This window comes from Epargyreus clarus, unplaced genomic scaffold, assembly GCF_041222505.1.
Source record: "Epargyreus clarus isolate Ecla_fem2 unplaced genomic scaffold, WU_Ecla_fem_2.2 ptg000009l, whole genome shotgun sequence".
NCBI lineage: Eukaryota > Metazoa > Arthropoda > Insecta > Lepidoptera > Hesperiidae > Epargyreus > Epargyreus clarus.
In genome coordinates, this window is record NW_027332217.1 from 3,091,355 (window position 1) to 3,105,084 (window position 13,730).

The 13,730-nt window shown below is 33.3% G+C and overlaps 2 protein-coding genes across 2 annotated transcripts in view; one reads left to right on the forward strand and one right to left on the reverse strand.

The window, feature by feature from the left end:
- Window positions 1–5,948, reverse strand: part of LOC140744763 (uncharacterized) — a 34,287-nt gene extending 28,339 nt beyond the window's left edge. Inside the window, exon 1 of the mRNA XM_073076413.1 lies at window positions 5,825–5,948. The gene's annotated coding sequence lies outside the window, so the exon portion shown is untranslated. The remainder of the gene's footprint in view (window positions 1–5,824) is intronic.
- Window positions 5,949–5,982: 34 nt separating this feature from the next.
- LOC140744761 (uncharacterized) lies at window positions 5,983–11,410 on the forward strand. The gene is made up of 2 exons (XM_073076411.1): window positions 5,983–6,143; window positions 10,415–11,410. Exon 2 carries the CDS (start codon window positions 10,421–10,423, stop codon window positions 11,312–11,314), a length of 894 nt encoding a protein of 297 aa, XP_072932512.1. The 5' UTR covers window positions 5,983–6,143; window positions 10,415–10,420; the 3' UTR covers window positions 11,315–11,410.
- Window positions 11,411–13,730: the final 2,320 nt, after the last annotated feature.

The following is a 13,730-nucleotide window of genomic DNA, read 5'->3' on the forward strand; positions in this document are numbered from 1 at the left end:
TTTCTACCTAATAACAGCAGTGTTAGGCGCTGCTGTGTTCCGGTTTGAAGGGTGTGGTAAGGGAGACAGACTTTTCCGAGGCGTTCCAGCTTAGTCCTCAGGGGTAGCGGCGCATCTGTGGCCGACCTCAGGTAGGAATATCTAATCCTATCTGGGGTTGAGTACAGATGTCCATGGGCGGCAGTAGCCACTTACCATCAGGTGGACTGCATGCTCGTCTGCTACTCTTATATTATAAAAAAAAAAAAAAGTTACTGTCACTATAGTTCTAATACAATCCGCTAGGGTCGCTGATTGGAAATTGTATGAGCAAATACGTAAACAAATACGAAAAAAGCCATATTCGTCAAAACGTAAAAACTCATGGTAAGGGTACTGGTCACGACCGATCTTTTGTTCCCAAGTTCAAAACATTGAAGCACTTTCAGTTAAAAGTTTAACACTTCGGTTGAAGAGAATTTTGATGAAAACGTTTTTGCTCTAAAAATATCATACTTCAAAAGTTCAAAAGTTGCGATATCTACAATTTAAAAAAAATACTTTCATATAAAATGTGTGTCATGTAATACCTATTCGGTAATCTTGAAAAACGGTAAAGCTTTAATGGCTAAAATAATGAATTACTTTTTATTACAAAATACCGAGAGTAATAGTTAAAAGCATGGCAATAAAAATATGTTTTTAATCGTAAGATTTTTTATTGTAAGTATCAAACGAGCAAGTAATCCTACGCGATAGCAAATGATCCCTGCCACCAATAGATATCTGTACTCAACTCTATAAAGTCAGAGATCAGGAGTGCTCGAAGCCGAACATAGATTGCCACTAAGTTTTTTTTTTCGAGGGGGAAACCTTCAAAAGGTACCCGACGACGTGGTTGCGATGCTGTGGTGTGCAATGATGTGGGATTTTTACTGCACTAAAACTCCCCCGGGGGCCGTCCTCAGGTTTTGTTGGAGAACTCCGGGATCTCCGCCGGAACACAATCAAACAGACGGAGTCCTACAAGCGCGATGCCCCGATTGGGCTCTGCCCTTGGGGAGCCTTTGCTCCTCCCACAACATCTGGTGATTACGACGGTATGCGACCACACATACCGCCGTCCTTCCCGGAGTTGCCGTCCGCAACCCCGGAAGCGCCCCACGCTAGCGTGCATAAATGCACGCTAGAAGTAAATGTGGCGGTGGCATCTCCACAAGAGAACCGCACTAATCCTACTACCTTTTCAATTTGACACGTACTTTGGACCAAAGGGGCGTAGACAGCCGGGTTAAAACAAAGGCCTTCAAACGAAAAAGTAATTAGGGAAGCTTATACATTATTAATTACACTTCTTGGCCCAAATCTACTGTAAAGACTTAATTAATACTGATTAAAATATACAAGAGCGGAAATTTACAAAACGTTACATTTCGAATCTAATATAAAATTAATAGAAGTAAAGAATTTCTGCAAACAATTCTCTTAAGTAATTACAGAGTATAACAGGATCTAATCAAAGTGGCGTTAATTATTTATAAGTTATGAGAATGTATATATGAATGTATTTTATTTAAAGGCTTATAAGTTTTTTTTATCTTATAATAATTTGAAGTTATATCATTTGCGTATTATATTTTAACCACCATTTTCGCTAAACGTACCCGTTATTTATAAGTCTTGAAAAATATAAAAAAATATTATAAATGATTTTGTTCATATACCCATTAAGCCATGTACTATGCTTTTATGTACAGTCTAGGATCAATTTCCGTCCATAAAGACATCAAATATGATGAATCTACATTTATATTCTGAGTCTTGGTGTGTATGACATCTTAGTAGATGACTAAGGCCCGACTAGGAAGAAAGGAATTATAATATAGGGCTTTGACAATACACGGGACAAGGTAAAGACTCCATAAGGGACTAACATAACTTGACGAATCCCTTACACCGCACAATATATCACCATCCATTTTTAAGAATTATTATTATCCTCCCAAAGCAGGTTGGTACTTGCTCTTGTCGCAATAAAACAATTAGTTTAACTACTTATGACTTCGAACAGTTAAACCGCAGTAAAAACTTGTCCTAACGAGCCTTTATGAATGGTGGGACAAAGGACGGGTTTTTGAAAAATCGCTTTAATCTTCAACTTTGTTGAACGTAATAAAATTTTATTGCAATTTTTTACCGCTTCTTACACATAATCCCACTAGAATTTTCTATGGTGAAGGACGTACGAAAAATAAGTACCTTTTTACATTATTATTGATATATGACTTAAAAATACGTAATACGTTTTGTGGATTTGAACCCAGAACTCAGAAGAGTGATGTATTCATACTATTTGGTGTGACCATTCTAACTGTTTTTATAATAACTAAGCATTAATAAGGATCTATAGAAAAATAACTAAATAACTTATTATATGAAATCTGTAAAACCTGTAATATAATAAACCTGTAATATAATAATTAAAAATAGGGTATATTATTTTCTTTGTCACGCTTTGTTTTTGCCGGTGTATCTCTAAATCTCTCTCTCTCTCTCTCTCTCTCTCTGTCTGTCTACATATTAACACCTACCTAACACCGAATAATATTGATTAGCTAATAGTTAATATAGCAAAAGCCAAAATCGATTTTGATTTCGCTGTCACAACAAGTCCAACATTTGGAATGTCCAACACAACCTGTTTTAGCAGAAAAATATAGATGCTAAATGTACATTTCAGTATTAAAATCAAAAACCGTAAAAGCGTGAACTAGTACAACACAAAACCATATAGTATAGTTAGAAGTTGCAGTTTATGTTCCTGCAGAGGGCTCAGGTGTTCCAACTCCGCGCTGCAGTTTTAACGAACGTTTTATGGTTCCCTCTACAATATTTTTCAAAAAGTACACTTTTGTAAAAACAGTTTACAAGGAATTGAATGTTTATTCCGTGTCGTTTTTAAATATTTTGTTAACAAATATACGAGTAGTAGTGTTGTTGCGTTTTGTTTTATTGTGTGCTTACAATAAGTCTCTTTTCCTTACCATTTTGTAAGCATTTTATTGGATTTTGAATTCGGTACTTTTGATTTAGTTCTTACCTATTTCTCTGAAACTTTTGTCTTCAAACGAACGTAATACAATATAGTTCCGTATTAAAATCAAAAACCGTACAAGCGTGAACTAGTACAACATAAAACCACGTAGTATAGTTCGAAGTTGCAGTTTATGTTCCTGCAGAGGGCTCAGGTGTTCCAACTCCGCGCTGCAGTTTTAACGAACGTTTTATGGTTCCCTCTACAATATTTTTCAAAAAGTACACTTTTGTAAAAAACAGTTTACAACGAATTGAATGTTTATTCGGTGTCGATTTTAATTATTTTTGTAAACCAATATAGTAATGTTGTTGCGTTTTGTTTTATTGTATGCTATAGATTTAGAATTCGGTACATTTGATTTACTTCTTATCTATTTCCCTGAAGCTTTTGTCTACAAACGAATGTACTGCAATTTTGTGAGTATTTTTTCTAATTTTTGTAGTCATATACTGCAAATATTATTTTTTCAAAATCGTCTCAAAAGACTTCAAAGATGTGATGATATCATCTTGAGTTATTTAAAGTAAGATTTTAATATACTCATACTTATTAAAGTAAAAAACGTAAAAACAATTCAATATAAAAAAGAAAGTGTTAAAAGCTGAAAGTTCAAATAAAAGGTTTCTGATTTATATAATTTAATTGACAAACGTGTAATGTCAAGATGGAATTACTTTGAAAATGTCATTTCCATTACAGTAATTACTTAACATTATTAAATAAGATTTAATATACATTTATCATCCCGTGACTTACAATAAAATGTTAGTATTGTAAAAAATAATTATAAATCAGGAAAAAATATCCAAAGGGGGAGAGTTAGTTGTAGTTCGACTACTGCTGAACCATTGGCATGATTGATTCTGCTTGTAATACATACAAATTCTATTGTAATCTGGTTTTAAAAAGTAGGTATATAAGTTGATATATACATATATACAAATCTACATATATATACAAATCTAACAACAAAAACTTACTAAAGTATTATTGTGTTTAACTATTAGTATTAAAAAACCTTAAACGCTTCGAAATGTCAAATTGGGAAACGTAAACGTAGTGTAAGTTTCGTACTATTCTCTACTATTGTACTAAACTTAGATTAATTTATCCGCCTCCACCCACATAGAGAGTAGTATGCATAAGTATGTTGTAATTAAAGTTCAGGTAGCAATTATTAACTTTCTCTACTACTGTATTACCCAACGTAGAGCCTTCACGGAGACAGCCAGTGGTTTGTGGGCAGCTGATGTGTTATTAAATCAATTTAAATCATAAAGTCGCTATATAAGTCCTTACAGTAAGATTATAAGGTTTAAAATGTATTTTATACGCGTCTTCGTGAATTGAACGTTATGTTTTCCGTAAACTGATCCCCGCAACTTGAGAATTGTGATTTAACATACGAGAAATGATTCAATAGCTTTATGTAAGGCTTCAATATCATATAGATATATTAAATCGATTAATAAGAACGAGTAGGCAATTTTTTTGTTAACTGATTAATTCAACACCTTTTTTTCTGAATGTATAAGTATGTCGTTTACCTGATGGTAAGTGGGTATTGGTGCTTTTGGACATCTGTATTTAACCCCAGGTAATTTTAAAGTCCTACCTGAGGTTAGCCAAAGATGAATTGCTTTGAGCTTTGAGTCTAGGAATAGCGATATATCGCTCTTGCCATACGAGTAGAAGACAGCAGTGCATAACACTGCTGTTATTAGGCAGAAATTGGTATAGCGGTGACGGCGGTCGCAAAAAATAATACTAATTAATTATAAATAATAAACACCCAAACATAAATCGGCCTATCAATAAAAAGAAAATAAAAACATTTGATAGACTTAAATAAGGTTATTATTATTAAAAACTTTCAAGAAAAATAAAATGTTGAATTAATCTTTAGACAATATTAATATTTTTTTTTATTTGGCGATATAAATTAAAATATAAAAAAATATATTAATGTTAACAGGACTCGTACATCGTTAATTATTAAATAATAGCCAAGACTTTATAATGCGAACATTTCACTCCACAACACCTTCAAGAGCTCGGATTTTCCGAGTATTCATTCCGTGTTCAAAATTTATTGTGGAAAGCCATGAGAAGTTATAATTGGGTAAGTTTTGCAAACGGAACACTTATTCGTTTGTGGGTTCATTAATTGCCTGTGTTTAAAGCACACATTACATTTCTACCCCATTTCGCTGGATTACTAACTCAGTAGTTTGTTTGTTAGAGCTTCCTTGCCATTAATTGAATGTCATAAAAATGTAGTGACAGTGGGTACCAATTTAGTTCCTTCCCTAGATGCCATAGGACTAGGTGGCTCAGTAGTTCAGTAACAAAATTGAGAGAGAATCTTACGAAGTTTTTCAGCTACTGACAATCTCGGTGACTATTCAGACCCAGTAGATTGGAGTTGTCATTATTTTTTAGAAATTATGTATTTAAATTGATCCCTAACCATAAACATTTTGCTTTTTGTGTAATTCCTTTATATCGGATTAAAAAGTAAATGACTTTATGGAAAGTCCTGGCCCAAACTTATTTCAATAATATTTACCTTAAAATACTCAACTACGAATATAATCAATTTTGATAGTTGCTTTTATACATCCATCAGGTACATTTTTTATATCTAAATCCAGTTAATTTAAAAAAATATATTAATCCCATTAATCCCTTGAATGAGTTTCATTAAAGATTACACATAATGGTTTATCTCGGAATTTTCTAGTTTACCTTCTAAGAAACTCCAGTGTAATGAATGTGCCTCTTCCCACGATCTAATAATAACTTCAGGTATTCGAACCTGGTCTAACAGGGTTTGGCTCTCAGGCAGACCGGTTCTGACTCACCGCCGCACTATAGCGCTTACTGTTAAAAAGTATGGTTGAATGTTCCTTGTATGTATGGAGTAGGGGATCAATTAGTTTCTTACTAGTCAATTTATTACGTTCCATTCAGTCAGCATCGGACGGTCACAAGAGTGAGTGCTCTGTATTGTTCTTTTGACTGAGTGATTAGTGAGTGAGTTGCGTACCGAGATCGTATTGTTTAGGTGAGTGCGATTTATCTTTTATTGAATTGAATTTGTGAATTTAATTTATTGTTCTTTATTCAAATTTAGTCTTAAAACCGAATTACTTTGTTCGTTATTGAAATTCGGTTATAGATTTTAATTATTATTTTTTGTTATTAAATGAATAAACTTATACCAGTATATTAATTTGGTTATTAATGCAGATTACTAAATCTTAGCTGGTACAGTCGTGTTAAGATAAAATATCATTATGTATTACAAATAAAAAAAACTTGTATTATATAATAACTTAAAAATATGATAAATGAAAGTGTGAAAAAGTTTATTATATTTGATTTTTACTTACTTAGGAATTAATTTCAGTTTGTGATTTAAAATATTAATGTTTCATATTACTTTGAAAAGCTTTTAAAAACAATAATTAGCCTTATTATTTAACTTTATCAATAAATAACACAGAAAAATTAAGTTTGCTTTTCGTAATAATTCATTTTCACTTATTTCCATTGCTTTGTTTTCGAAAAAAAATATTGAAAGTTTTACAACAATAACACTATACAATACAAGACCAGTATCTACATCCCATCTTCAATAAAACGGAAGGAACGCAAGGAATTGCATACCAACGCCAAAACCAGTTCTTCATACTCTACGTAGAGTCACCGAGGATATGAAACAAAAATATCACCTGTTTTGTTTGCAAAGGTCACATGTGTCGGTCGAACAATACCGCATTGTTATTATATAGCCGACCGGTTCAATACTTCACAATGACTACCAGCTCTACAGACTCTACACCTATATAAACATCGTTGGAATTCTAGGAATGATAGCGTTGCGACATCTAATGTTGAACGGTTGATTACGAAACGTTATATGCATCAGATTAGGATTTAATGACATGCGTTAAAGCTCTATGCGCTTGTATTAGTAATATTGGGATTCTAAATTGTTATTATCTTATATATATTCTCGTGTCACAATGTTAGTTACCGTACTCCTCCGAAACGGCTTTATCGATTTTCACCACATTTTATATGCATATTCAGTAGGTCTGAGAATCGGCTACTATCTATTTTTCATACCCCTAAGTGATAAGGATTGTTCAACCTTAATTTTTTTTTATTTATATGGCAACACAACGTTTGCCGGGTCAGCTAGTAAATTGTAAAATTTTATAATTTTCTATTTATTTCTGTTTTATACAAAAACGAGCATGCAGTACACTTGATGGTCAATGCCATGTAGACTGTAGAGGCATCTGAAACGTAGAATTAATTTGTGGTTCTACCATAGTTTAACAAGAAATATGTCAAAGTTGGTAGTACTTTAATTTTATTGTTGTCTATTAATAATTTAGCAAAAAGATACAACTGAAATACCAATCATACATGACTCTGATATACATATTACGATACCCTAATAAGTTAGATAAATGTACTTAATATAATTTATTCTGGCTAACACTTATTATTTTAAATTTTGTTTTAGTGAATTAGAGTTATATTCGAGTTATATAGAATTACAGGCATAATAAATTTTGTCGTTCAAATATAAGAAAGCACTTTCTCGTGTAAAATACACTTACATGAATAGCAATTTTGTTATTAGGGTCGTTTCACATCTGTGCCCAGGTCTGTGTCAGGTAGAATATCCCTTTGGTATTCTATTTGAGGTTCGCAGCAGATGTCTAAACCCGCTTACCACCAGATGGATTGCATACTTCTTTGTTAGTTTTCCAAAAAAAAAATGAAGGCATTATCTGTACAAATATTGCTTTAGAATTTTTTCACCATAAACCTGCGTTCGAAATAAGTGTGTTAAGTCATTTTTACCATAGAATTATAAAAGCAGGTAGAAATATTGACTATTGAATGTGTAGAAACAGTAGGTACTGTATGTCCAGGTAGGTACTATCATGTCAACTATATGAGCGAAGCTCTTCTTGCATTTCGATGGAAGGGTGTTGATGCCAGCTAACTTACATCTTAATCCCTAGGAATGGCAAGAAATGTATGATCGACTTCAGATAGATCTGTGATTCTTTGTTCTATGTGGAGTTGGCTACAGATGACTATATCTACCTAATAACAGCAGTGTTAGGCGGTGCTGTGTTCCGGTTTGAAGGTTGTGGTAAGGAAGATAGACTTTTCCGAGGCGTTCCAGCTTAGTCCTCAGGGCTAGCGGCGCATCTGTGGCCGACCTCAGGTAGGAATATCTAATCCTATCTGGGGTTGATTACAGATGTCCATGGGCGGCAGTAGCCACTTAGCATCAGGTGGACTGCATGCTCGTCTGCTACTTTTATATTATAAAAAAAAAGATGACCATGGGCGGCAGTAACCAGTTATCATGAGACTATACCGTCAATGCAGTCATGCATGGGCGCTTGTTACATCTGTCTTTAAAAAATATTCTTCATTATTTTAAATGTATATAATTATGAATAATAAATATCAAATGACTTATATAAGAAACTTAAACGCTGTTCTAATATAATATAATATCCAATGTCCAATGCGAATGACTCAAACTAATTTCATGAACAATAGAAATTCACGTCGATGCCTATGCAATAATTCTACTATTTTGATAAAGATCTGTTGTTTTATAACTAGCGTCGTGGCTTCAATAGATCTATTATACGAATTACCATTACCATTACCATTTTAGTAAGGCATTATTTAACTAGTGTATAATATAAATATAATCAAAATTTACCCTTGAGAAGAAAGAAGGTGTGAAAACTAGTATAAAATCTTTTCAAATAATAGTAATAAAATACACACAAATTGTTATTACAACATTTAATATAAAATAAGTACAAATATATAGCTAGAAGGAGTACCAAATTTAATAATTTAAGTAAATAATTTCTTATAATCTGTGTATAATTTGATTTATTCATAAATTAATTGATTTAAAATTAAAATTAATTGATTAAATAAATTATTATTTGCCCTTCTTCTGGTCTATACTAATCCTGTAAGAAAAATCTTGTATCGACTAAACATCAGGTATTATTTATTATCAGGTATTCAGGAATACAATTTATATTAGTAATTTATATTAGTTCATTCAGACCGAAATAGTCATTCAAAGGAAGCTACTCAAGCTAGTCTCAATAATAAAGCCAATTGTTTTCCTCCATTTAAATACATTGAACGGCATAAAAGAAAACATCTTGAGAAAGACGATAATATCAATTGTAAGTGAGACGAGTATTCTTACAAACGGAATACAATAACAAGTACGATTTCACACAACTCTCAAGATTTGCGAGTACCGTTAAACCTTTTGTTTTTAAATCCTTTGATGTCATAATTCCCTAGCGTTTCCGTAGATAAAGATGTTTTTTAGGTAACGAAGACGTAGATTGTGGTAACTTCATTGATGGATTTTATATTTTGGATAGAAAACAAGTTTTAGATGATATTCGACAAGTACTTACTGACCTACTGACCATAATTGACTACAGCCCGTTTTAAATAATCTAATCCAATTTTTGCTAATCGTTCTTCTTTATTTGACAATTTCTGCTTATTGGAAATTATATACATATACTTCTTATTAATTATACTATATGTAGTACGAGTATGTCTATTTTGTAACTTTTTAAGTAAATTTATACAAAGCCCTTTAATAATAATCAATTGCCAACCATAGTTTAAAATTTGACAATTTAAGTAAGCAAAGCTGCCAAATTTCGTTGTTTAGTAGGCAAAACCTTACGAGGATTGAATGACGAGCGTAACGTGACGATGGTAACAAAGTAAATTACATCCACAATGGTTTACCTATTCCTATTCCTAATGTGCCTGTATTTTTCCATGAAACAATATTGTTAATCATTGCATTTCGTTTTGCAATAGTTTGCATATCTAATACGGTCATTAGAAACTAATTAGCCAATGCCCATTGTGTTAAACACCTCGTGTAATGAGTTAACAGGCTCGTAATTTATGCAATCTAATTATATTACAGCAATGCATTAACGGCCGTTAATATTTTATTCGGAATAAATTAGCTGCTTTAAGTAAGTTATAAATAACTTACACCTTGCGATATACTTGTTAACGATTCTTATTTTGTCAATATGTTATGATCAAAGAGATTATTTTTATTGAGTTTTATATAAAGTACTGAACAACCCTGGTCCATTTTAAGGTTAAAATTAATCTTACCATTTATATTGATACAAAAGTTTATTTAACGAAAATATTTCTTAAATTTTGCGTAATATTTGCATTTTGAAACAATTTTTTAAAATTTATTTTCTATTGTTACAGATCAACATGGAGGCTTTGCCTGGAGATGTCAACAAAGAAAATGTGCTACAGCCGGCAACATTACAGGAAGCTAAAAATATAATCAAATTTCTAACCACATCGCACAAACAAGAAATGGCGAAATTGAAAGAAGCGTATATCAAACAGGCGGATATGATAAAGAAATTGGAGTCAAACAGGAAAAAAGAACTCGAGTTTTTATCAAGCGAACTTCAAAAGTATGAATTAAACTTAGCAATCAGAACAGATGCAGTGAATAAACAGCTAGCGCAAAAGGAAGACATTATTCGAAATCAAGCAGAAATTATTGAAGATCTCAATAAGAAACTTAAGATGAAAGACTTAGCGGTGCCAGAAATCACAATTGTTGTTGACTCGAATTCTGACTCCGGCGTTGCTATGGAGAATGAGGACAATGCCGTCAAACCAGAAGAGATTAAGACTGAAATTAAAGCCACAAGAAAATGCAGTAGACGCTTCGGTGATCCAATTAGCTACTTGCGAAGAATTGATTTCTCACCGATGAAATATAAACCCAGCAATACTAAGAAGAAAGAGGATAAGAAGAAAAATTTAGAAATACCATGTAAATCAGCTTTGGAACGTCAAATGAGTGTTGATAAGGTAACTAGCGAAGACGAGAGAGGTTTGATATCGGAAGATTCTATTCTCTCTGACAGTACTATTGAACCTGTAGTTATAAGGCCTAAGAAAATGAACGAAAGTATGAACAACCACTTCTCTGATGATGGAAGCGAAGACACTAGTGAAGAAATCTTCGACCGTGTCATGACAAGGAGTAGTATAAGAAGATCGGTTAAAGCGAATCCTAAATATAAAAAGATAAACCGAACGAAATCGAAGCTTTTGGAGCAAGTCAAAGTGAATATTGTTGATTGAAAAGGCTAACTTAATATAGTTTATCGCATTTATTTATGTATCCTTAGTGCAATGTTAACTGTAATTTAATTACATAAATTTCATTTGATGAAATAATTTTAGTTTTATTATTCCTTTTAAAATATAGAAGTAGCAAATAAGCATGCAGTCTACCAGATGGTAAATAGTTACAGCTGCCCATGGACATTTGTAATCAACCCTAGATAAGATGAGATTATTTCCTGAGGTCAGGCACAGGCGCGTTGCTCTGAGGAATTAATTAGTATATCCCGGAAAAGTACGTATTCCTTACCACATTATTCAAATCAGAACACAGCAGCCCTTAACTCTGCCATTATTAGGCAGAAATTAAAGTGACTGTGGTGCCTCCATAGTTACGAGTATCACATGGATTTTTTTTATAATATAGGAGTAGCAGACGAGCATGCAGTCCACCTGATGGTAAGTGGCTCCTGCCGCCCATGGACCTCTGTTATCAACCCCAGATAGGATTAGATATTCCTACATAAGGTCGGCCACAGATGCGCCACTACCCCTGAAGACTAAGCTGGAACGCCTCGGTAAAGTATGTCTCCCTTACCCACACCCTTCAAACCGAACACGGCAGCGCCTAACACTGCTGTTATTAGGCAGAAATAGGTGTGGCGGTGGTGCCGCCGGAGTCGAACCACAAAGGGTTCTACCACCTTAAATATTATATTAGTATATAGTATACCTACTTACAAATACCTAAGAAAAATATAATATGAAACTTTTATAAATATGAAATAGAAAGGCTGTACTTACCAATTCTGTAACATAAGAAACGAAATAACTTAAGTTAAATGAAGTCGTAAATTGTATACTTTGCCGAGTTATTACGATCGTGACACAACTCAACGAATAACATTTTTAATACAGAAGTAAGTTGGTAACTTTCGCGACTACAAAGTCACAGTAGGATTCGTAGTGCTAACACTTTTAGCGCTTTCATTAAAAGTTTCGGACGTGGAGAGTTAAGCGTTTTACGAAGTAATTACGTGGTGGCTATTAAATGTAACATTACACTTCTGCAGTTCACTTTTAAGCTTCTTTTCTGAGCGCGAAAATTCTGAACCTTATTTCCTTTTATTTTAACTTTAACAGCACAATAGGAGTCAATAATAGACAAATTAAGAAAACCTTAATTGGCCAGTACCCTTAGTAGGAGTTTTTAAGTGTTTACAAAAGTAACTGTTTCTGTATTAGTTTAATCAATTCTGATACAGTCCGCTGGGGGCGCTGATTGAAAATGTATGGGAAATATGTAAACAAATACAAATAGTCATTTTTGTGAAAAACGTTAAGAATTAAACGTTAATATTAAAGGTAGGTACAGTTACAACTAAAATGATGATAGTAACACCATTCAAGATAATAGTTAATGACCTACTGTCCCTCTACTGGACATGGACACTTTTTAGACTATTGTAGGTTTATAATCTTTAACTACACTCCACACACCTTCTTGTATATCATAAAGAGTTCTCAGATATATAGGTTTCCTTACGGTGTTTCGTACATAGCTTAGATAGACCGGTGCTACCTATACACAAAACAGATTACAAATAAAAAGGAAAGACCGGAAAATTAAATTCAGTCACAAGAGGACCGGTTGCAGTAGCACCAATTAATTCGAACCGAAACTTCTTAATTAGTTGAAATTTATATCTCAAGAATATCAAAACCTTCAAATTTAAATAAATATTCTTCAACTTTAATCTATAGATAACTTATCAGAAAATGTAACTGATACTCCCTACGTATAGTAACGGGATATAAAATTATGTAAGTGTGACAAAGTACTACTAGATAAAGGGTACAAAAAGTGAAACAACAGTTACAGAGATACTGCAACGGGTTTAGGAATGAACATATATATAATTTAAAGCTTAGATACGAGTACACTTGAATGGCAGGTACCAAAACCTGTATTACTGCCTTATCGAAGCATAAGAACCTGTGCTACTAACATGAAGTGTATCTACTTATGTACTAAAGTATATGTACTGGCGCAGTGGCAGCCTTTTGATGACGAGGGTACCTTCAAAAGGTATCCGGTATCGTGTATTCGATACAGGGTTATTTGAGGTTTGTCATACGAAAACCGTCCGGGTGGCCATTCTCGGCGTTGCGTTGAGAACTCCAGGATATCCAAAGGAACCGGAGTCCTCGGAGCGCTATGCCCCGTCGGGCTCTGCCCAGATGAGCATGTATTCCCTACAACGTTCAGTGAGTACAACGGTATGTTAAGTGCGTATTTAAAAATAATTATCAGTTGTTTATACGGAAAAGGAAAGTTTGAGGGTGTGTGATGTCTACCAATTTGCACTTGACCATCGCGATACTGTGGCTCAAACCTCTATCACTCTAATTGGAGACTTATAAAATGCTATGA

Bases quoted from the DNA above. Each gene is read 5' to 3' on its own strand.
- LOC140744761 (XM_073076411.1), top strand. From the start codon at position 10,421: ATGGAGGCTTTGCCTGGAGATGTCAACAAAGAAAATGTGCTACAGCCG.